Source organism: Phragmites australis, chromosome 13 (genome assembly GCF_958298935.1).
Source record: "Phragmites australis chromosome 13, lpPhrAust1.1, whole genome shotgun sequence".
NCBI lineage: Eukaryota > Viridiplantae > Streptophyta > Magnoliopsida > Poales > Poaceae > Phragmites > Phragmites australis.
Window position 1 is genome coordinate 4,669,343 of NC_084933.1, and position 25,129 is coordinate 4,694,471.

General features: G+C 47.4%; 1 protein-coding gene across 1 annotated transcript in view; it reads right to left on the reverse strand.

Moving 5' to 3' along the window:
• LOC133889836 (achilleol B synthase-like) overlaps window positions 1-25,129 on the reverse strand; it is an 82,550-nt gene that overhangs the window by 31,673 nt on the left and 25,748 nt on the right. The window contains exons 7-8 of the mRNA XM_062330314.1: window positions 22,642-22,830; window positions 1,497-1,610 (exon numbers count right to left, since the gene is read on the reverse strand). Coding sequence (XP_062186298.1) covers window positions 1,497-1,610; window positions 22,642-22,830 — 303 coding nt within the window. The remainder of the gene's footprint in view (window positions 1-1,496; window positions 1,611-22,641; window positions 22,831-25,129) is intronic.

A 25,129-nucleotide genomic window follows, 5' to 3' on the forward strand; every position in this document is an offset into this window, starting at 1 on the left:
GCTATATATAGTGGCACCTGTACTCTTGCGAGTTGCACTTTTGGGCACATCATTGGGTGAAACTCGTGATCTGCTGGTTTTACTTATATCAAGCGATGGGCATAATTTTTAGCGTTTATTTTCCTTCTTAGAGGCATCGTCTCAGAGTCACAAACCATCACCTTTTGCGACGGTGGCTGGCGGATGATTACTGTATATGCCTGCTAGCTGTCTTAGCGGTCTGATCATTGCTTGCAAATCTTTGTGCGGAGGAGACTTGAATCTTGGTTTTTGCTTCAGCTGCCTGGTGGAGAGGCAATGGTACCTTCTTCAAGTCGGTTGGCATTGGCATTTGGCCTTGTTCTTCTCTCCACCATCTTTGTGATGGGGACGATATCATTATTTTTGGAAGTTGATGTGACACCATCTCCTGGCCTCTCCACCATCGTTGTTTTTTCGTAGTTCTTGTTTCTAAACTTAGTTTTGCTTTTTGTGCGTACCGAGTTCTTTCTTTTTATCTCTAAAGCTCATTTGTTTCGATGTTCTAGGTGAAGGTAGTGTAAGGGCTGCATGCATCTTGGATGTCTAGGTCATGCTAGAGTAGAGGCCAGGAGTTGTACTTTCGTTATAAAAAAGAGAGTGTCAAGAAAAGAGGAAGGCCAGCAGCATCGTCTTGTTCACTTGGTAGAATCTTTGGAATGAGCTTAACCACAGTCTTTGAAAATCAGAGCTAGTCAAGTGATCGTGTTTCTACCTTATCACAGAAGATATTGCTCAAAGGAAGATGCATGGCATTTGGAAATTGATTGTTGTTTGCTTTCCCATACCTAGCAGTTAGCTGCTGTTTATTTTCTGTTTCTAATCTTCAGTTTCGTCTTTGGTTAATTTTCATGATATGCTGATGCATATGTTGATGTACTCTTAAAGACTGGTGTTTCTCTTTCCTACTTAATTGAACCGTGGCGCTCCTGCCATTTTGTCAAAAAAGAAAAAAACAACTAACATATATTTGTCGAAATATAATGAAGGCATACTTATGTAATTAAGATGTTTTCGCAATGTTGGGAGATAAATGGTATGCAATGAAGTCTACAATAATAGAAAAGTAGAAAGTCAGTTTGTTCTCGTGTGAAAGCTTTGGGACTAACATCTTCCATAAAATTTAAACATTTGAGTTTATACTCAGTTCAAAGCTAATCCATATCACTTAAAAATGATTTTTTATTTGTTTAATGTCACAAGAAAGCTAAGTTTTTGTCAAGTTGAACCTCAATTTTTTTGGTGAAGGTTTCTTGCACAAATAAATGTACAAAATGAATAGCGATGTGCCCTCAATTTCTGTTGGTTGAAAACAAAAAAAATGTTGTAGGAAGGAAGAAACTAGCAAAAACCACACAGGTATGTTGATGCTATGTTTTATGCTGCAGGAGAGGTCCATTCTCCGCTATTAAGAAAAAAAATATGGGTTCCTCAATTTTATATGGTCGTTTCGATGCATTACGAAGTAGAAACAATACCTTTGACTTCATTCCATCTTCTGCAAGCCACAAAAAGTCATGAATCCTTGGAAGATGTTGCCTAAATTCTTTTGATTTTGGTTTCTCTATCCAACAACAAATCATATTTAATGCCTAATAACAGAAAATGGAAAAGTTAGTAAAATGATTAGTTTCATTATCTGCATGGTGAGATAATATGGTAAGTGTGATGCCACTGCATTCATTAATAAAATTGCTTATGAGACATTGTAAAGAAACTAGTCTACATGCTAAGAAGAATGTACGTCTAGGTAGGTGATGATAATAGATGGATAGAGTTTATTCAGGTAAGAAAAGGAGCACTTCTGAAATTGTATTACATTAGATCCAGACACTTTTTGTAGAGTGATAATCAAGGGACACGTACGTATATACTTCTAAAATGGGATATCTTATGCCGACACAAAGGCCAAGGTGGCTTTGGCATTCAAGGCCAAAAGTAAATGTTTGCTCAATAAATAGTTATTTAAGTTATTAGCAGCAACTGCTCAGAAATAAATACTTAGGAAGTAAAACTCTTACACAGGTTAAAGTACATAAAGCCAGGATAATCCTACTTTTGGAAATGGCTTATGAGAGCCAAACAAAGATTTTTAAGATCGGGTTTGGGAGGATACTTGCTTGGTAAGATTCCATTCGCAAACAAGATCAAACCCTACCAAATGTTGTTCAAAAAGACATGCCACAGTAGTTTAGGTAATGAACAATTCACCCCTCAATGTCTCTTGGAGAGCTATTGTGCGATACAAGGTTGTTAGAATTAGATGTTTTGGGGTTCTATGACATGTGGGAAATCATTCGTGAACATCAGGTTATGATCTCACTTTTTTAGTTCTCAGCTAGGAAATATCAATCTTAAAAAAGGTTTCAACTTTCTTAGTCTTTTGGCTTGATTTCTATCAGATCTAAATGTTGTTAACAAATTGTTGGATTTGGAGTTCGTTTGGCCCTTTTTTGAAGCTTTGAAGTTTTTGCTTCAGGAGGTCGCTATCAAGATCGGGGAGACCAAACTAAGAATGGTCTCACCAAACTTGAGAGGTCCGAAAGACTGAACTTACTTCAGGGAGACCGGACTTTGTAATTTCTGAATGTTGCTTTTTGTTGCACGGTCGGGGGGGGGGGTGGGGGGGGGGCGAACAAAAGAACAGGGGGACTGAACTAATGGTCAGACCGAAGTAGAGAACGGTCTCACCGAACTTAGGCCAAAAGTTTAGTTGTTTGCTCTGGTTCATTCCCAATTGTTTGTGCTGCGTTCCTTTGTGTTTTTTAGGTGTTGTAAGAGCTTTGTAATCTGCTCCTAGGGTCAACAATCCGTTGTGAAGTGTGTGATCTCAGCGGTTAGAAGAGAGATGTGTTGGGTGAAAAATTAGGATAGGATATACAATAAAATTGGTGAAGCTCCTATTCACCCTCTAGTGGCCTTGTTGGTCCTTCACATTTCCTTGTAACTCTTTGCCAAGGTTGAAGATTTAGTAATAGGATATGTACTTATTGAAACATACTTAGAATATCATTTTGCTTGTTTTTTCAACCTTAAACTTTATGCTAATATATTGTAATAATGTACCGGTCCGTGTTCATATCACGATTCAGAGCGGGAGTTTCTTTCATTATCTAAAAAAGCTGAGTACACTTTCTAAGCCGGTTAGGGTTTTTGGTTCTCGTATGTACTTACGCATGCATGTTATTGATCATGGCCTAGTCACTACGTCAGGACAGAGATGTAGTAACACACATATGTGTTACTTTATATCAATAAATGTGTTACAGAGGTTTGTAGTAACATATTTGATATGTGTCCTTGTTGCCTATGTTACTACCGTATGGTCTATTGTCGCACATAATAGTTGTTTCTATATGTAATAAAAGGTGTTACAACTAAGCTATAGTAACACGTATGATATATATTACTATAGGCAGTAGTAACACATTTTTCACGTAGCATGCATTTTTAGGGAAAAAAGCAACTTGTGAGAATCGATCCAGGATGCCTCCCTAGCAAGCAAAGTGTACTACCGCTGCACTATTATGTCTTATCATTAATAGTTTTTCCTATTTTTTCACATAGCTTTCTTGCATATTATGTGTTCCTATAGTGCTTCTTTTTGTAACACTTTTCTATAGCTTTCATGCATATTATGTGTTCCTATAGCACTTCTTTTTGTAACATATTTTCTATAGCTTTTTTACATATTATGTGTTCCTATAGTGTTTCTTTTTTAACACATTTTCTATAGCTTTCCTGTATATTATGTGTTTCTATAGCGCTTCTTTTTGTAACATCTTTTCTATGTGTTCCTGTACCCCTTTCATTGCAACACCTTTTTGAATCTCATGATGCATGTGTTATAGCCTACCTTTGTAACACGTTTGATGTGTTGTTGTAATATTCCTTTGTAATACATTTTTCAATGTGTTATAGGAATGTGTTGCAAAAGCTACATTTTCTAGTAGTGAGTTAACTTCATATTTATCTTGTATTTTTTTCAAACTTGGATTTCTTTTTGATGATTGTCGAGGATTTGATACTCGGTCACAATTTATTTTATGATATGGAAAATAGGCATACCTACTAGTCGCCAAAGTATATCGTGTAGAGAGACACAAAGTTTATACAGGTTCATGCAGTCGAGTTGGATAATAGGACTACGTCTTGTCTTGTCTTGATTATTCTTGGATCATAGAGTACAATGATGAAGTATGACGTGTGTAACCCTAAGAAGTAGGCAACTTTGGTGGTGTCTAGGGTCAAGACCTAATCGGCTAATGGGTTGCTTCTGCCATAGATCTTCAATAGATGTTTGTCTTCTAATAGACTAGTCTCGAGGGGTTTCACGACTTCAAAGATCTAAAGGCGCGACTTGGTTGTGTTTCGATCGACTCGATGTAAGAATAGATGGTTTGATTGCTTAATGCCTGGAATGTACCCCTCTCATCGCCTTATGTAGTCAAGGGAACCTAGAGCGTGATCCTACTTGGATACCTCTAGCGTGCTCGACTCGGTTTGTGGAACTCCCGAATATCTAGGATTCCTTACCGAACAAGAGATATTTTCCTAATTCAGAATCATCAGCTTCCTTGTATTTTATCTCCCCATACCTTACTATGTGGCAGCTACAATTAGCTCCATATTGGATAAGATACATACAATCATTATATACCCCTTTTAGAGATATATGAAATATATGGGATAATTATATATCCTCGTCAATGATGAAAGTCATAAGGAAAGTAACCCTATGGACACAAAACTATGCAAATAAAGATTTAAACTGCAACGAGTTTCAATAAAACTAGAGAAAAGATCACAGTTTCAGCTACATTAACTCTAGTAACCTTTTCACTTTAGCAAGCCATTTAAAAGGAGATATATAAGTCCACATTGGCCACAGTATTTTGAAAATGGGATTTTGTGTCCATTTAATTTCCATGTGAATTTGAATCAGTAGAAAATAGATTCAAATTTAAATATTGATTTGTGTATACAAACTGAAATTGTGGGAAGAAATTGAACTCCCCAAATTCCAAGTTGTACGATACAAGAATCAACGCAGCAACTATGGGTCTGAGAGAGATGTGGCAGGGGAGGAGAGGTAAAATAAGCTGCTGGATCCAATTAATTAAGAGACAACATTGGAGGATGAAGGAGAAGAGACCGGCACCGGTGTGAAGCTCCCTGCGACATAATCATTCAAACAGCCCACCCCAATAATTCATTTCCAAATATGCTATTTCTGGCCCAGTTTATGGGATCAAAATAATTTCTAAATGAAAATGTTTTTTGATACATTCAGATGCTGGTAGAAATCAATTCATTGCTGACCTGCATAGTGCGGGTTTGGATCTTACTCTGAGCAGAGAAGCAATATCCCAATGTCGTCTTCTTCCATTTTCAACTAGCTATAATTTTCTATTAATTTTAAGAATAAAAATCTATCCCATTAAGTTTGTGCAAGTGTAATTATCCTCTTTTTAGAGGACTTTTTTTATATAATTTTAGAGCAATTTATACATAATCTGAGAAGAGCAGTTGATTTGTTTCTTTATGTCATGGATTTATAGTGTAATTTTAGTGGAAAAAATAACAGGGCAACAAGTTTTATGGTTAGAAAATAAACAATGTCACACTTGCAAGTGGGAACATATCAGACTTTGAGCTTTGGTTTACATGTTACTTTCAAGTTTAAATAGTTTTAGTTACAACAAAGCTAATTTATCTCATGGAATCCTAGAGCATGCAGTTCTTGATTTTCAAATTTCTTCTGTAAATAGCATGATTTAATTACTTTGTTCACGGTGATAGATCAACAAGGATGACACTAGGAATTCAAACCGACTTTTCAATCACTAATGTAACAGTGTAAATTTAAACAAATATAATGGAATTTCCAAAGACAGTACTAATATAGCGCATATGAGGACATGGCACGAGGGCATGGTGTAGATCAGGAGGCACGAATCTGCATAGTATACGAAATGGAGTATTGGAAAGTTTATCTAGGAGAGGAGTTTGTGTGGTTTCCTTTCTTCTACAAAACCATATTAGTTTTTGAGAGGTTCTTCAAAAAACAGCCTGTGAGCGTTGTTGGCTCAACCCATGTTTGATCAGTTTGTATCCTACTCGATTATTTTAGGTAAGTGTGAGTTCTGAACCTGAAGTACATGTACATCAGTAACACACTTCACATGTTTTATGTTTCATAGGTGCCGACTATTCCATCTATAACTTTGCGACTTCTCTGCCTCTGGATTCTTTCTTTCCTGTTTGTGGAATTGACTTGGAGTGCGACCTCCACGCCGTTAAACATCAAGAGGGGGAGACACTGAGGCGCTTCATACAGTATTTCAGCCAAGTCAGCAACACCATCCCGTGGATTACTCCCCATGCCATCATCATCACATTCCGGCAGGGCGTCCGCGACGAGCGGATGCTTGAAAAGCTAGGCACGCACGAGGTTGAAACCACCACAGAGCTCTTCGCGTTGGCCGACAAGTGCGCCAAGGCGGCGGAAGCTCGGGCGTGGCATGTCCCGCGCCTTGAGCAACCCGCTGCCGACAAGGCAAGTCCTTCCCGCTCTGACAAGTGGGAAAAGAAAAAGAGAAAGAAGCGCGACGATGCCCCTATCATGCCGGCGGAGGGCGCTCCGCGTAGGACGGCATGCTGGGCGGCTGTCGACAAGAAGCCTGCTCCCGCGAAGCCCGAGCCGGGAAAATGGTGTAAAATCCACCAAACTGACTGGCACGACCTCACTGAGTGCCGGTCGGTCAAGGGCCTCGTCAAGTGGCGGTAGAAGGAGCGCGAGGAGCGCTGCAGGGGTGGCGAGAGCAAGGCCGCCCCCGAAAATCAAGAGCTCGGGTTCCAAGAGCCCGAGCACACCATCGCTTTTATCGACGGAGGCGCGTACACGCCCTCTTCTCGTCGCTGCGTCAAGACAATGTGGCGTGAGGTGTGCTCGGCAACCCCGGGCGCCGCGGCCGCAAGGCCTCTGAAGTGGTCGAAGACCCCGATCACCTTCAGTTAGGCGGACCACCCCGCGAGTACTGCAAGGGTGGAGCGACTGCCTCTGGTAGTGTCCCCCACCATCTACAATATGAAGGTCAACCGAGTGCTGATCGACGGGTGTGCAGGCCTAAACCTCCTGTTCCAGGAGGGCTTCAAGAAGCTGCAGGTGCCTTCAAGGCGCCTAAAGTCGTCCCTCCCCTTCTACGGGTAACGCCGGGACACATGCTACCCCTAGGGTAGGTCGAGCTGCCCGTCACCTTCGGGAGCCGGGACAACTTCCGGACGGAGAACGTTGTCTTCGATGTCGTGGAAGTCCCTCTCCCCTACAACACAATCATCGGGCGCCCGGTGCTCATCCGGTTCATGGTGGTGACGCACTATGCCTACCTCATGGTCAAGATGCCGGGCCCTGCTGGCCCCATCTCCGTGCCCGCCGAGACCAGTAGCTCCGTCTCCTGCGCCGAGTAGTTATACTCGGCCTTAGTCTCTGCTCGGGTCGAGGTCGAAGGACACCCAGGAGGCCCGGGACCCTCTACATCCAAACCCCGACTCACTGCCGCCGCCTCAATCCCCATGAAGGAGGTCGTGGTGGGCGAAGACTCGTCCCAGGTCATCCGAATCGGTGGTGACCTGGGCGACAAATAGGAAAGCGCACTCGTCGCCTTTCTCCGGGCTAACGCTGACTTGTTTGCATGGTAGCCGTCAGATATGCCCGGGATCCCTAGGGAGGTGATCGAGCACCACCTTGCTGTGCGACCAGACGCACGGCCGGTGAGGCAGAAGATCCTGCAGCAGGCGCCCGAGCGCCAGGAGTTCATCCGGGAGCAAGTCGACAAGCTCCTCGATGCCGGCTTCATCCGAGAGGTCCTCCACCCGGAGTGGCTGGCCAACCCAGTTATCATCCCGAAGGCCAACGGCAAGCTGCGGATGTGTGTCGACTACACCGACCTAAACAAGGCTTGTCCAAAAGATCCTTTTCCTTTACCCCACATAGATCAGATAGTCGATTCCACTACGGGATGCCATCTTTTGTATTTTTTAGATGCAAATTCAGGTTATCACCAAATCCGCATGGCCAAACAGGACGAAGAAAAAACATCTTTTATTTCCCCGGTGGGGACCTATTGCTATGTGTCAATGCCTTTTGGTTTGCGCAACGCTGGATCTTCATTCCAGCGGGCCGTGCGCATTACCCTTAATACGCAGGTTGGCCATAACGTCGAAGCTTATGTCGACGACCTTGTGGTCAAGTCCCAAGACCGGGCCACCCTACTGGAAGACTTAGCCGAGACGTTCAATAGTCTCGGCACCACCCGCCTAAAGCTTAACCCCGAGAAGTGCGTCTTCAGGGTGCCCGCGGGCAAGCTCCTCAATTTCTTGGTTTCCAGCCGAGGAATCGAGGCCAATCCGGAGAAGATCCGGGCCATCGAGCAGATGCGTCCCCCAGCTCAGCTCAAAGAGGTCCAACATCTCGCTGGCTGCATGGCGGCCCTGGGGCGCTTCATCTCCAAACTCGGGGAGCGGGGGCTCCCACTCTTCAAACTGCTGAAGAAGACTGGTCATTTCGACTGGACACCGGAGGCCGAGCAGGCCTTCCAGGACTTGAAGAAGTATCTCACCTCACCACCCGTACTAGTGGCCCCCTCCAAGGGCGAGCCTTTATTGCTCTACGTCTCGACCACTCCTCAGGTCGTGAGCATGGTACTGGTGGTGGAGCATGACGAGTGCTCAAGGCAAGGTGCTGGGTCCGAGCTCCTGACCTCCCCCGAGCAGCCCATAGATCTCGGGGCTCCTCCCGACCAGGGAGTCTAGCCCGAGACCTCGGTTCCTCCCAATCAGGGAGTCGAGCCCGAGACCTCAGCCGGCCCCGACCACTACGCCGAGCTCGAGGGCTGTGACAAGCCCTCGGGCGAGGCCGCTGTCCGGGCCCACTGTATATAGCGACCAGTGTACTTCGTCAGTGAAGTCCTCTGAGACGCCAAGAAAAGATACCCTCAAGCCCAGAAGATGCTTTATGCAGTGCTCATCGCTTCCAGGAAGCTGCGCCACTACTTCCAGGTACACAAGGTCTCGGTGGTAACCACATACCCACTGGGGCCAATCCTGCGGAACTGAGAAGGCACTGGGCGTATCGTCAAATGGGCCGTCGAGCTTGCAGAATTCGATCTGCACTTCAGCAGCCGCCAGGCAATCAAAAGCCAGGCTTTGTCCGACTTCGTGGCAGAGTGGACGCCAGTCCCCTACATCGACAATGAAGAGTTATCCGCGTACCCCAGGCAAGATGGGCCCGGGTACTGGGTCATGCACTTTGACGGCTCCCTCACGCTGAAAGGCGCGGGGGCTGGAGTGGTTCTCACCTCCCCAACGGGTGAAGTACTCCAGTACGTCGTGCAGCTGCATTTCCTAGCGACCAACAATATGGAGGAATACAAGGGCCTCATCGCTGGCCTCCGGGCAGCGGTGGGTCTCGGGATCCGGCGGCTGCTTGTCAAGGGAGACTCCCAGCTGGTGGTCAACCAAGTATCCAAGGAATACCAGTGCACAGACCCACAGTTGGTGGCGTACATGGCGGAAGTCTGGAGGCTGGAGAGGCACTTTGACGGCCTGGAGCTGCAACACATACCTCGCCGCGAACACGCTCTGGCCGATGACCTCTCCTGCCTGGCCTCTGCTCGGGCGCTCGTCCCAGCCGGGGCCTTTGAAGAAAGGCTCACACGGCCATCCGTCCTGCCGGCCGACCAGGATGAAGGGGAACCCTCGAGCCTAATTGGGGGAACCCAGGCAGCACCCTCACTGGGAGGTCTCGTCAGGGTGCCGCCGTCCGGTGAGTGCGCTGCGCTTGCCAGTAGTTCTCAAGATGCCTCGTGGATCGACGAGATCCGAGGGTACTTGAAAGAAAACATCCTTCCCGGGGATGATGCCTCTGCGGAGAGGATTACACGGCAGTCCAAACGCTATGCCATAGTAGATTGGGGATCTCTACCGGGGCGGCACGGATGGTGTCCTCCTGAAATGCATCACCCGGGCAGAAGACAGTGAGCTCCTCACTGAGATCCACGAGGGCGAGTGCGGTGGCCATGCATCGTTCCGCACGCTGGTCGGGAAGGCCTTTCGGCAAGGCTTCTACTGGTCTACAGCCCTCCAGGACGCTTCCGAGTTGGTTCGGCGCTGCAGGGCGTGCCAGTTCCACGCAAAGCAGATTCACCAGCCAACTCAGGCTCTCCATACCATCCCCCTGTCTTGGCCATTCGTGGTCTGGGGGCTAGATATCCTGGGTCCATTCCCCCGAGCAATCGGGGGCTATGAGTACCTCTACGTCGCCATCGACAAGTTCACCAAGTGGCCAGAGGCGGTCCCAGTTGTCAAGGTTACCAAGAACATGGCAATCCAATTCATCCGTGGTATCACAAGTCGCTTCGGCGTCCTGAACAGGATCATCACCCACAATGGCACCCAGTTCACAAGTGTCCTGTTCGGGGAATACTGCGGGGATCTCGGCATCAAGCTTTGCTTCACCTCTGTCGCTCATCCTCGGAGCAATGGGCAAGCCGAGCGTGCAAATGCCGAGATACTAAAGGAGCTCAAAACCCAAACCTACGACGTGCTGGCAAAGCATGGGAAAGGGTGGATCGACGAGCTGCCTGTTGTGTTATGGGCCAACCGGACCACGCCAAGCCGCGCCACCGGGGAGACACCTTTCTTCCTCGTCTACGGTGCCGAGGCGGTCCTCCCCTCCGAGCTCACACTCGGCTCCCCTCGGGTGAATGCATACTCAGAAGGTGAACAGGAATAGCGCAGGAGCGCCAACGATGAGCCGCCAGATACCAGCAGAGCCTGCGGTGCTACCATCAGCGCCACGTCCGGGCCCGGTCACTCGAGGTTGGGGATCTAGTTCTCCGATGCGCCCAGACGCGCGAAGGAAAGAATAAACTCTCCCCTATGTGGGAAGGCCCCTTCATCGTGACCGGTGCCCCGCCACAAGGCTCGTTTCGGTTGGCCATGGAGGACTGGCAGCCTCTCCCAAACACGTGGAACATGGAGCATGTGCGCTAGTTTTATCCCTAGGTGAGCTTGTTTGTGCTCGGGCCAACCAGGACAGGGGCCTCCCCCCTGCCCGAGTTGGCCGGGGGCTGCCACCAACCATGTAAGTTAGCACTTCTGTACAAATTGTCAATATACACTCATATCACTCTTATTCCAAGTTTTTTCTCAGGAATCCATATGTTTAATCTGCTTGGTGAGATGCTCGATTTGTGCGAGAAAAACACATTCTTTCATTTTTCCCGCTGATAAAAACGGATCCCGGTCGGTATGCGCGCAGGCATTGACTGCTGACCTAAGTCTGTGGTGGTAGGCTGTGGTGCCCGGCTGCATGGCAGTACCCCGAGCACTACCGAGCCTCTGGGGTTCTCGGGTAATCATACCGCTCGAACATAGAGTGGTCGGGACCGCCTAGACCCCAGGGGCGGGCTGTCGGTGCTCGGCCTCGTCAGACCTATCCCGGGCACCACCGAACCATTGGACCTCTTGGTCATGCCTCTGTCTGTACACTTCGCCAGTCCGGGCATTCGAGAGGTCTCAGGTCAAAAACGAGAGTAGTCTATAATAAGTACCGTACTAATAAAGCGCACCAAGCAAAGAACCTTTGCCTATTTGCTAAGCTTATAGATCAATGCTCGAGAACCAAGCGGCCCGACTACAAGGGCCTCAGTGCCCGGGGCACTGCTCGAGCTTCTGGGGTCCTCGGGCAATCCTACAGCTCAGACATGAGTGGTCGGGACCGCCTAGACCCCAGGTTCTATTACCGGGTTTGCAGTGATCGGGCGCTAAAAGGACGTCCTGGAGGCTTAGGCACTCTGCACAACGGAACCTAGGTTCCCGGGCACCTCGAGCTCAGGGCATCTACCCTTTCCTGGACCAGTCGGTCGGAAGGCTGACAACTACCCGGTGAGTCACTAAAGTTATATGAATTTCCTTTCATATATACGCAATAAACTATGGTTCCCGAGTTATCCTCGGGACCCTCTCATACTAATCTATTTGGCGAGATAGTCTCCTCACGCGCAAAACCCTGCCCACATGCTCTCTTTTCCGGAACGACAAAAACAAACAGTAGTCGGTGTACCGTACAGGCGGCGATGGCTGACCTAGGTCCTTTATGGTGGCCGTGGTGCCCGGCCGGCTTGGCAGTACCCCGAGCACTACCGAGCCTCTGGGGTTCTCGGGTAATCCTACCGCTCGAACAAAGAGTGGTCGGGACCGCCTAGACCCTAGGGGCGGGCTGTCAGTGCTCGGCCTGGTCAGTCCTACTCCGGACACCACCAAACCGTGGGGACTCTTGGTCGCATTTCCGCCCGCACGCATCTCCGGTCTATTTGTTTGAGAGGTCGCAGGGTGAAAAGTGTTCACTGGTCATGGCGTGTACCGTGCCAGGTGGATTTGTCTCCTAAGCAAAGAAGTTTGTGTCTGTGTCTCTTGACTCAGCAGCTGCGCACTCGCGAGGGCTCAGGGGCTGGACGCTCAGGTGGTCCCACTACTCGAACAATGAGTGGTCGGGGCAACCTAACCTCTCGGGGGAAGATTGCCGGGCTCGGTCCGGCCAGTGCATCTCGGGACATCAGGAAAATAAAACAAGATAAAGAACAAGTACAGAGCGGAGTTTCGATCCCAAGAATGGCTTCTATTATATTAAAAGGAACCGTTCAGAAGAGAATCACTCCCATATTTACAACATTCCAAAAAACAAAAACCCTAACTATTTACAGACTCGGGAGGAGAGCACGCGTCGCTGCTGCTGTCGTTGCTCGGGCCCGGCTCCCACACAAAACATTTCGCCACCTCGGTGGCGATTTCGTAGACGGCTGCCCGGGCGGCGGCTTCCTCTGCTTCAAGCACCCCCTACCAGGCTGGCTCCAGCGGGAAGGCGGGGTCTCGGCTGCGATAGCAAGCGAGAATGTGCTCGGCCACACCTTGGGCCAGCACACGCCCCTCTCGGGTCGCCAGCTCCTGGACAGCGGTAGGAAGGGCTTCGAGGCACCGGGCGATCTCTGCGAACCCGAGGGCGATGTGGACTATCGACTCCTTGTCCAGCGACTAGTCACCCACGAACATGCGGCCAAGCCGGCCTGCCTCCATGGTGTCCCGTGCCTGCTGAAGGATGTCCCGCATCATCAGCTTCACGTTCGTCCGCTCTGAGAGGACAATCTCGAGCTCGTCCTCGGCGTTCTTCAGCCGGGCCTCAAGGCTGGTGCTGTCGGCGGCGCTGATAGGGACGCCCCTCGCGGTCAGGATCTCCCGGCGTTGGGCGGCTGCCTCGGTCTAGGCTCGCTCCAGCTGCTCGGCCCGGGCCTTGATGGCCTGCTCTCGGGCAGCCAGGTCGGTCTCCCGGTTGGCGACCAGTGCCTCCCGGGCGGTAAGTGTTGACGATGCCGAGTTGGCATCCGCCTCGCGCCGCGTGATCTGCTCCTCCTGGGCGTCAAGCGCCAGCGATGTTATGTCGACGTCTGTCTCGCGCAGCGCGACCTACTCCTCCCGGCTGAGGATGTCGGTGCGGCCGCGCTTGAGCTCATCGTTCTGGCGGGACAAGTCCGCCTGGGCAGACCGCACAGCCTCCTCCCTTTTGCTGGCCGCCTCCTCCCGAGAAACCACCTGCCGCTTGCGAGCAAGCGCTCTACAGGGTGCCTCCTCGACGCCTGGTCGTGCTTCGCAGCGAGCTGCTCCAAGTGGCTAGCCTTCTCCTGCGCGGCGACGGCCTCATCGCAGGCCTCCTCCAGCGCCTCCCGCTCCTTGGCCACCTCCAGCATGGACTTCTCGTAAGACCAGCGGGCCGAGGCAATGCGGGTCTCCAGCAGCTTCCGAGCCTCCTCCAGCCGGTCCCTCTCATCGACTAGGGCGGCACGCTCTTTTTTGAGCTCAGCCCGCTCTGCCGCAATGGCCACTTCGAGCCGCCCGAAGACCTCCCGGGCGCTTCCCAGCACTTCAGGGAGGGGTTCCAGGGCCTGGCCAGAAGGTGGCCGGGGGCTGGGTCCCTTGCAAGCTCTCTCTGTAGAGGCACTCGGGGACCCCAAAGGCGGCTGTGCCGGCACCGCCCTTGTCACAAAAACCTCCCCTGCGGTCGCACGCTCCTTCCTCGGAGGGCTCAGGGCAGGGTCGGCCAGGGATCTCTGCTCGGGACTGGCCGGGGCTCTTGGCTCAGAGCTAGCCGGAGCCCTCGGCTCGGGATCCATTGGTGCGCTCGGCCCAGGGACAGGGGCTAGCCTCGGCTGCTCCAGGGGCTTCTGGCCTCCTGCAGAGTCCTTGGGCGGCCTGAAACGAAAATAGGTTAGTAACTAGCCAAAATCCGGGCAAAATGTGCTCGAGACAGAAAGGGAGCTTACATGGTTTTTGGCCCGCGGTACCGCCATTGGGACTGCGGGATACGGAAATCTGGGCCCTGCGGCTTCGGCTCAGGCCTCCTCCTTTTCGGGGGAGGGCTCTGGCCCTCGGGCCGTCGTGGGCCGGTCCCAGCGGTCGCCCCAGAGTCTGCCTCCGAAGGCTGGTCGGTCCGGCCACCAACCGTTGCACCGCTAGCCGGGCTCTGGCCCCCGGGTTGCGTGCCCTAGTTCCGGCCTCCGCCCCGGAATCCGCTCCCCAAGACAGGCCGCCTCGGCTGCCCGCCGTCACGGCGCCTGCCATCGGCCGTAGTCACGGAGGTGACAGCGACGAGGATGAGGATGGCTGAGGGATGTACGCCCGGGGATGCCTCCCCTTGTCGCCTCGGGTCGCCGGCCTGCTGTCTTCAGCGGCGGCGCCCCGCCCTCCGTTGTCATCCACCCCGGGGATGTGTATAGTCCCGGGGTCCCGACGCCCCGGACGGTTCACTAGCCCCTGGGCGTCGAAGGCCGGCATTGACGCCTGCAGAGTAGCCCGGCCCGGGTCTGCGCAAAGCGCCAGCTCCTCGCGTGGCAGGATAGCCCGGGCGAGGTGGTCGACGCCGGTCACCACCTTCAGTAGGGTCGCCTGGGCCCCCTCAACAAGGTCCCCCTCCTCACCGATGCAAGTCCTCATCAAGTCGCCCGGACCGGTGTACATCCAAGCGAAGCGGGCACGCTCCCGCAGAGGGGCAGACGGCGGCGCAGGTAAGACCCGCCCGACGCAGGTTTTCGATGCGGTTCAACACCGGGCGTAGGCGCTCATCCTCTGCAGGGGCCGCTTCCCAGATCGGCCTGTGGGGTTCCGCCGGCATTTGGGGCAGCAAGAGGTGGTCATGGGGACTGACGTTGATGTAGACCCAGTCCCGGTGCCAGTTTTCCCACTTGCCGCGTAGCACCTGCAGGATGTAGACGTCGCCGAGTCCCTCCCGCAGGCGGAAGTTGCAGCAGCCGACCACCTCCACCTCGTTAGATCCCTTCTTCTTCCCGGCTGCTCAAAGGATGAAGAAGTGCCGGAAGAGCGCGACCGACGGCAGCACTCCCACGAACATTTCACAGAAGTGGGCGAAGATCGCCAGGATGACCACCGAGTTCGGACTCAGGTGGGCCAGCTGGACACCGAACGTGTCCAGCACTTACAGAAGGAACGTCGAGAATGGTGGCACCAGCCCGGCGGTGACGAAAGACACGAAGATCACGATCCGCCCGGGCCTGCGCGTGGAGGGTGAAAAGTTGGCCGGCGTCTCCACCGACGCCTGTCGCTAGCCAGCGGGGACCATCAACTTTCGGACCTTCTCTGCCCCCTCCTCATTCATGAGGCGGGACTTCGGCAGGACGCTGTTGGCACTTGACGTGTCCCGACGGCTGCTTCCTGCCCTCGTCATTTTTTGGGGGTGGGGAGTCTGCTGGAAGAAGACTAGAAGCAAGGTGCGCTGCAGGCTGAAGAGAGAGCTCCTGGTGCGCAAGGAAGACAAAGGCAGAGGATGGCAACCGCAAGAATGGCGTGGGGGGTAACAGTTTGTTGCCCCTCTCCTTTTTATATCGCGGGGAATTCAAACGGCACATTCCTCAGTGCAATTTGTGAGGCGCACCTCCCTCGATCCGCGCGGTTGCCAGGCGCACCACCCTCGATCCGCGTGGTTGCCACACGCACCTCCTGCCTCGTTATCACTCCCCTCAGAAGTCGGAAGGGCACTCGTCCTTTTGGTTTCTCACCTGGGCCGTACCAAGAGCCTGGGCCAAAAAGACTGCAAAGACCGCAAGAGTTTGGCACCTGACGACAAGCCACGTGGCACCGATGTTGTGATCGGCCTCAAAGAAATAGGGCCTCATCCGCAGTCTCTGGGCCATCGCCTGCCGATGGGCCCGGGGGCTGCTGTCAGTGACATGGGAACCAAGGGTCCCCGAGTCCCGAGGCCAGGACATCAGAATGCCACGTGGCGCCTTCCCTCGGGGACCATCTCCCTGAGGCCCGAGAAGACCCAGTTCCTGGAGAGGGCGCTCGGGGCCATGAACAGTGGCCCCCGAGTACCCGTAGTTCCCCGAGGACCCGAGAAGTACCAGTTCCGGGAGAGGGCGCTCGGGGCCATAAATAGTGATCCCCGAGCACCCGTAGTTCCCCGAGGACCCGAGAAGAACCAGTTCCGGGAGAGAGCGCTCGGGGCCATGAACAGTGGTCCCCGAGCACCCGTAGTTCCCCGAGGATCCGAGTAGAGACATATCCGGGAGAGGGCACTCAGGGCCATGAACAGTGGCCCCCGAGCACCCAGAGTTCCCCGAGGACCTGAGAAGCCCCTTGCCGGTGGACCCCACAAGGGCTCAACGGTGAGGTATCAATCGGTGGAAGGCCCGATGCTGCATTTAAGAGGGAGTGTGGTCTGTCACTTCCAACCACTCCCCCCCACGCCTGTCGTACTGAGTACGCCAGCCCTTGCCACCGCCTAGCATGGGCATGGGGACATTTAATGCGATGGGTCCCATCGCACGTCACCCTGCGGGGCCCATGCAGGAAACGGCTTGGAGATATTGTCGCTGGGCTTGAGGCATATTGCCTGCCCACCTGCTATGTCAGACTAGCTCTGACCGAGCGGGCATGCGGGGTTGTTCGGCGGCTGCCCGGTGGGCCCCCTCCCCTCTGCACTTGTTGAAGTTGGCGTAATGGGCCACAAGACAGGCCGAGGGCGCATTTTCAACCCTCTGTAACATCAAACTGTAGCCCCATGATGGTTGCTTTCCATTTATGGCTCATGGGGACTCGTGCCCTCCTTTCTGGGCACGCCAAGCCTCCCCAACAGGATAAAAGGGGGGGTGCACTCCGGAGAAAAGAAGAAGCGGAAGTAGAAGCCTATCACGCCTGAACAAGCGCACACAAGCCAAAGCATACATCACACAAGTCCGAGAAGCGAAGCGAACTGGACGAACAAGTCTCCGAAGCTCTAGACTTAGACAGAAAACTTTGTAACACAAGAGATCCAGAGAGAGGCATTCCCAGAGTATTAATAGCATACACACAGGAGTACGGTATTACGCTCCGTGCGGCCTGAACCTGTCTAAAAATCCCTTGCGCATTTACTCCCACTAGCAGACGATCATCTGCCCCGCCTACATCTCATATACTCGCATTAACTTCACGTACAAGGTAGATTCAGAATCATCCCCCCGGCTGAATCTCAAATGGGGTCCCCCAGGATCCCCGCTTGAGGAGTTCATCCTCCGACAGTATGCAATGCTTAAAGGCTTCAATTGGTATCATTGTTAATTCATTTCTATATTTAAGCTGCATCCATGCATGATATGACTTAAACTTCCTACCTCTCTTATTATCTAGATGTACATATATTACTACATTCCTACAAGTGGTATTCACAAGTGGGTCTCATTATATGTATGTACACATATAGGGGGAGTTTAGATTATATCATGTGAGTTTCATGAATTGTGATCCATGTGCTTTTATTTCAATTGGTAATTGTATCCCTGCAAGTGGTATCTCTTAATTAGTATCATTTCATTGGATCATGATTTATGAAGCTCTCTCCCATGTGCTCTAACGCTCTTTCGAGTTCAACATGTGTCTGTAGCCCTTTTTTAGATTGTTGACAAGTGAGGAGAAGTTTGACGACCAAAGCAGGAGGCATGCCTAGTGAAGAATAAGCAAGATGCGAAGATTGACAAATGGGGACTCATCTACATTTGGTATAAAAAGCATGCAATGAAAAATCTCTTGCATATGTCGATCAAGGGAGATAGTGGCAATAGAGAAAGAGGGAGCCATAACAAAAAGGGTACTAAGTGGTAAAAACATACATCCAAGCAATGTGGTAAGGCTTTATGCTCTCTACAATTGGTATCATTTATTATTTCCCACTTGCTTTGGTTATGTTGTCATCAATCACCAAAAAGGGGGATATTGTAGCAAAAATGGCACTATTAGACCATGATATGATTTTAGTGATTAATGACAACATAGTCATTGGGACTAACATGTTTGTCAAGTAATGCTTTAGTAGGTCTCATAGATGCAATATATAAAGAGGCCACCAATTGCAAGGTGTAGCACCAGAGCTTTATCTGTAGAGAAGAGTAGAACTGAAGAAGCCACCGGATAGTTCGATGTTAGTGAAGAAGGTGCACACAGGAGTATTTTGGCTCAGAACAGAAGAAGTTAAACTCAATGGAAGGTCTGGTGATCAGTGAAAGATATACACTATTGAATTTCTTATAGAGGTGATTCCAAGTGTTGAAAAATGAGGAAGAACTGATCAGCTGGTACAGTGTCAAGAGGAATTGCACTGAAGGCTTCTCTGGAGCAATTTACACAGAGAGGATGCAAAGGCTTGGATGGCTCAAATGTATTCACTGGATAGTCCGATGATAGAGATGTAGTATATACCGAAGTGTCCAATATTCACATAGTCTTTGAGTGGGGTTCCAATGGCTAGTTTCTAAAGATGTACTCATCGAATGATCCGGTGTTAGTACTACTGTTCTCACCGGATCATCCGGTGTTAACAACTTTTCTGAGCCGTTGGGAAAATGGCTAGTTGACGGGTTTAAGGCTATAAATACCCCTCCACTCAGTCATTTGAAGGTGTGGCATGCTGCTGGAGTCCAGAGAAACACAGAGACACTTGAGAAGACATCCAAGCAACCAAAGTGCTTAAAGTGATTATCCAAGGCAATTAAGCACAAGATTAGTGAGTGATTAGTGCTTATAGGCAATCTACATTTGTGCATCTACTTTCCTAGAGTAGTTTGCTAGGATTTGCTATAGGTTGCAAAACTTTTGAGCGGTAGAATAGACACACTAGATAAACCTAGAGCACATTTAGATAGAAATTGATTTAGGTTTATCTTCTGACGTTTTTGGAGCCAATCTGGTTAGATTTTTTAAGTGTCCTAATTCACCCCCACTATTCACCCCCACTCTTAGGATGTCATCGGTCCTCACAATAAGGGTGAGGAAGAGCATGACAAGTGGATTCATATGTATTTTTTAAATGTAGTGGCATTTTGGCATTGGAATTGTGGAAGGAATGCATCCTTGCATTGCAGCAACAATGTTGTGTTGGAATTGTGGACAAATTGCATCTTTGCAATACAATGGTATTTTTTTGCAGTGGAATTATGGATGAGGTATCACATTATGGTTATTTGAATAGTCTTTCTACTTGTTTGCGATATGTGGCTATACATTGTTTAACTTCGTGGAGCCAATTTTTGGTGTCTTATGTTTGTAATGTGGTTCTCGATGTCTTATGAGCTATGATGTGATAGGATGTTATTAGATATAATTGAGACTTAGGCCTCATAATTATGATAATGTTGAACCTAGGTTTTCACCATAGGAGTAGTTTTAGATAATTGTATTAAGAAGTCTATAAAAAACATATTCTCGTCTAGACTTGAATCCATGAAACACTTTGGCATGGTACTTAAGTTGGTGATGATATCTTTAACTTGAGTTTACAATGATGTTATTATTGGTAGTGCAGCCAAGATATATTTAAATTGATGTTTAATCAACTTATAGTTTAAATAGTTCATTATAGTAGTTTGCTTGATGAGATTTACATCTCACTATTTTATCATTCTCCATAGGATTGCCTTGAGCCGACGAGCATCGGGATGGGTAGCATCATGTCTTTTGTATGATGACCTCCATCTTTTATTTATTTGTTGTGATGTTAGTTTGGCTAACTTTGGCCACTTTTAGCAGTTGGGGGTGTCACATTATGGCGCTTTTGTATGTTGGAGGCATCTTCTCTTTGCTAGGAGGATGTATTGTTTGTATGAATATTGTATATATATTATGTGTCTAGGCTCAACTATAGTTACTATTGCATCACCTGTAGTTACATTCAAAAAATGGTAGAATTACAATCCGCGAGACAAGAAGTTACAACCAGACGTAAATAAAAAAATGAGTTGCAATTGCATTATGGATGAATGTAACTCCTAACAAATTCCAGGCCTAATGATGTACAACCTAAGGAACACGATTGTAATTGTAGTATAATCTAAAACGTAACTCATATCCTTTTATATATATATATATATATATATATATATATATATATTAATTGTAACTCGTTACCTTCTCGTATTGCAATTATATACTTCTAGACGTGCGGTTGTAACTGGTCTAACTAGCAGATTTAAAATGATAGTTTTTTTATTTGTAACTGGGGGTGTGCGCAATGGTAAACTATAGTTCACCTAGACACAGAATAAACTCATTGTATGTATGTATGTATGTATGTATGTATATATATATATATATACATACATACATATATATATATATATATATGTGTGTGTGTGCACGCGCGCGCACGCGTGTGTCTGTTTGGATGGCTGGTTAAACCTTAAACTGTAGGCAGTGATGCTGTTTTTGAACTGATAATGATTAAGCATCAATTGTACTCGGTAGTATCCCTGCCAATTTTGGAACCAACAGTAATAGAGTTATCACTGTCGGTTTGTGTTACAAACACAATGTAACACAAATCGATAGTCATATTTGGTCCCAAATCTGATATTTTTGGAACCTTTTTTTGCACTCGACGAACGAACCCCTGCGGCCCCCACGGTTTTTGTGACTTTTGACGGTTTTTGCTATCACTGCCTCCATTATCACGCTTTTGTGGGAGTCGAACCTGCGAGTATAGCAATATATGCGCTCAAGTAGTTTTTGGGAGTTGAACTCGCGACTTCACCCCTTACGCGAAGCTTTCTTACCATCTCACCTCACAATTTTAGCTAATGGCTATGGGGTAATTTATTTTTTTACTTCTCCACAAATTTTTAGACGATTATTTGGGTATTTAGATTACTTTAAATGAAAATATTGCAAACTACAAAGTTGTACATCTCGTCGAGATATACAATTTTCATATAAAGTTTGTCTCCGTCGAACTCTGTATGAAAATGTTTGTCTCCAAAATCGTGCATTGTTCGGTAAAATAGCCATAACTTTTGCTTACAGAGTATAATTTTGATGTTCAACCTCTACTTTGAAGCTTACGAGGAGGTGCATCTGAAAAGATAGCAGTGTTTAGATTGGTACATTTCTTGACCCCAAAAAAGGCTCAGAAGACCGTCGAGAGGACTTCTGAAGTTTTTGATCGAAAATTTACCTTCTCCAATTTACCTAAATTTTTTTGGACACATAGTGTTGCATGTGAAGGTCAGTGCTTCCCACATTTTATCAATTAGAGTTACTAAACTCGTGATAAAAATCTTTCAAGTTGTAGTTTTGAATTGTGTAGCCCTGTGTGGCTTTTTTAATCATTCCTACTAGTGTCATTTCAGATCCAGCAATTTGCAATTTACTTTGTCGTCTAGTGGGTGGTTTTCCTTCGATAGTCTTTAGATGATTATTTGGATATCTATATTGCTTGAAATAAAAAGTTATCAATTACAAAGTTGTATATCTAGTCAAGTGCTAGAATTTTCATATAAAGTTTGTTTCCATACGACTAAATATAAGAAAGTTATGAATTTTCAAAGATAGGCTGCATTTTATTATCACTACTGGTTTTCTATCACTATCTCCATTATCACTATCAGTTGAAAACTATAACCGGCAGTGATAATAAGTATCATTGCCGGTTTTTTAATTAAATCGGTAGTGATACTTGATCATCACTAATTCACTGCTAGATTTTTACCAGATAAATTATTACTGTTAGTTTTTGTTAGAACTGATAATAAAAATAGGGCATTGATGATATTTTTTTATAGTAGTGCACATGGGGCTTGTGATAGTCCCGAGGTGTTACAATAGTGTATCCAGTCCAGAGAAGCTGAGTGACTTATTGACGAAGGGTGTAATTGGGTGAGTTTGAATGCCGTTAATCCTTCCATTCTCCACAAAGTAGCATCATTGTTTGTCGAGTTAAACGGCACGTATCATCGATCCTATGTCATGAAGATGCATGGGGCACCCTCTGTGTCCGTGTTATTTCGGTTGTATACATAGTCACATATCAATGGTGAAGGCACATATTAATCAGCCGCCATAATGGTCCTGCTTATGCACACACAACAGCTAATTACTAGCTCAACCCTTATGCAACCAACCAACAAGAGTCCGTAAAGAACAAGTATTATTAAAAATTTGAATAACGACAGGGCAGTACCATCATTAATATACGATCGCATTTAGAAGAAAACCTGACCTTTATTTCAACGGACAACGGGATATTACCTTGTTAATAGGACATAAGCCAATATAGTGACTGTTTTCATCTTCATAGTGGATATGTTCCATGAGGTTGTTCAAAGCTCTTTCTCTTAGCTTATTCATTGGCCACCGATTTGACATTGGTTCCACAAACTTATTCAAATAAGCCATTGCAATACTTTGCAACCATGAAGGGCGATAGATAAGGTCTTCCTGTGGTGAAAAAAGGAAAAAAAATCATGAGTTCATATATAATAATTTGTGTACTAGAGAAAAAAATTGAAACATAGCTTCATTATACCGCTAAGAAAACAAATCCAATATCATGATCTGGCCATTACTCTGTACTAAAGATCGAAATAGTGCTCCTTACTGTTAAAATGATTCTATTCCTCCAATTTCACATGCCGAACTGGTAATAAACCACCCCGCCCCTAAAAAAGATAAAATCCACACGTACACACACAAATAGGGAAAAAATACAGTTAATCTATGTCCACGTACAAACACATCTGAAGAAACTAGGGACAAACATTTCCTCACTACAATCTCCTCTGGTATTAGTTTGAATGGGGATGTGATGCTCTGATATGGAGATTTAGTTCTTCTAGTATTTATTCATCTCAGTCTCTTTATAGTGTTATTAATTTAAAAGGAGTTTGCATGCATAAGTTCCTGCTTTATGGCACATTCATATCCCTCTAGAGTTCAGGTTTTCCTCTGGCTTTTGTCTAAAAACAAGTTACTGACAAGAGTCTATATATCCGTCATCAGTTTTTTGGTTGTGTAGTTGCTCAAAAGATGTGGAGTGATCTTAGTGAAGTGGTATAGGCTAGGGGATGGTTTTGAGTCTACTTTTAGGCTTTGGCTTACTGATAGAAAATGTGGTGTGCTAAATATTGTTATTTCTGCACTCCTATGGTAGATTTGGAAACTAAGAAACAATCTGTGTTGTCAGAATGGAAGGTGGAACAACAGTCAGCTGCTTTGGAGTCATATATTCAATGCTGAAGTTCCTGGAAGCCGATTTGCCAGAAGGAAAGATTATCAGACTTGGAAACTAACAGCAGCAAGCTGGAAGCACTGGTGAGCAGGACGCTGCGCATCAGTTTGGGTTGATGGAAGCAGGGCAGTCTCTCTCTCTCTCTCTCTCTCTCTCTCTCTCTCTGAGGCCAAGCAGGGCAGTCTCTTGTGATATAGCCAATGGATCAAGCAGGGAAGAAGGACAAGATGTCATTCTGGCACTTCGATAGTTATTAGGCTATCGACAAAAGGGAAGAGAAAGATGAATGACCGTGTCACAGGATTGTTTTGTTTTGAGTTGGGGTTTAACTTTGATGTAGAGTTTTGTAGTTTTACAGAACGATGCTGTAAACGCTTCTGGTCCTTTGCAATGCATTGAGACTGGGGGCATTGTCGCTTAGACTCCCCAAAAAAAAACTTTTCCTCAGAACAAACACCTTCCCAAAACGTTGTCGGAATATAGGATAAAGAACTAACATCCCTGTCTCTACGCATCACATCGATCACTACCAATTTTAAATTTATGTTGATTATAATTCCATTGGTCTATGTCGATTCCTTGCAGGTTCTTGAATAGGTTTGATATTAGTCCCAAAGGTATGACACCCTTTTTTTTAGTGAATGACCAACGTTTGACAGTGTTTTCTTTTCTTGGTTTTTGATATTTGATCCTATGCTCTATAGATTTTAAGATAAATGTCAACGTAGTGCTAATCCATGTTATGGGGTTTCAGACCAGTATATATTACGTACATATAAATGTGTCACAGTAAATATGCTGTGGTGAAGTGGAAAGACCTTTGTAAACCTAAAAATCAACGAGGATTAGGGATCCAAGACCTCAACATCGAAAATACCTCACCCTTATGCAAATAGTGTCCAAATTATTGACAGAAGATGGGATCCGGCAAAACCTTATTTGCAACAAATATTTGGGGTAAAAAACACTTTCTCAAGTCGAAGGCAAGCCAGGTAATTCTCATTTATGGGCCGGACCAATTGAAATTAAGCACATTTTCCCGCTATGGTTCCCTCTACTTAAATGAAGGTACTGAAATTAGATTTTGGGAGGATGCCTGGCTAGGCAACACTCCTTTAAAAGACCAGTACTTGAACTTATATAACACAACGTGGAACAAACATTGGCATACGACCAAGCTTATTTCCTCGTGTTGCAACAAATGAGCAAATTGTCCCTATATATCGACGAGCACAAGCAGTTGCTTCTTCAGGAGAATCCAGGGCGGACCGAAGCTTGGCTTGCGAAGCAACATATGCAAAGGTTCAACACTTGGTTTCGAGATCGAATCAATCAATAGAGTACTCCTACAAATGATTTGATCAGGAAACTAGCATTATGCCCTATATACACAATTACAACATATCAAGGGTATGGTATAAACGGTTACACATTTTACATAGTTGCCCAAGATCAGAAAAGCACATACCAGAACAGCGGTGTCCGTATAGATGCTTACGATAACAACAT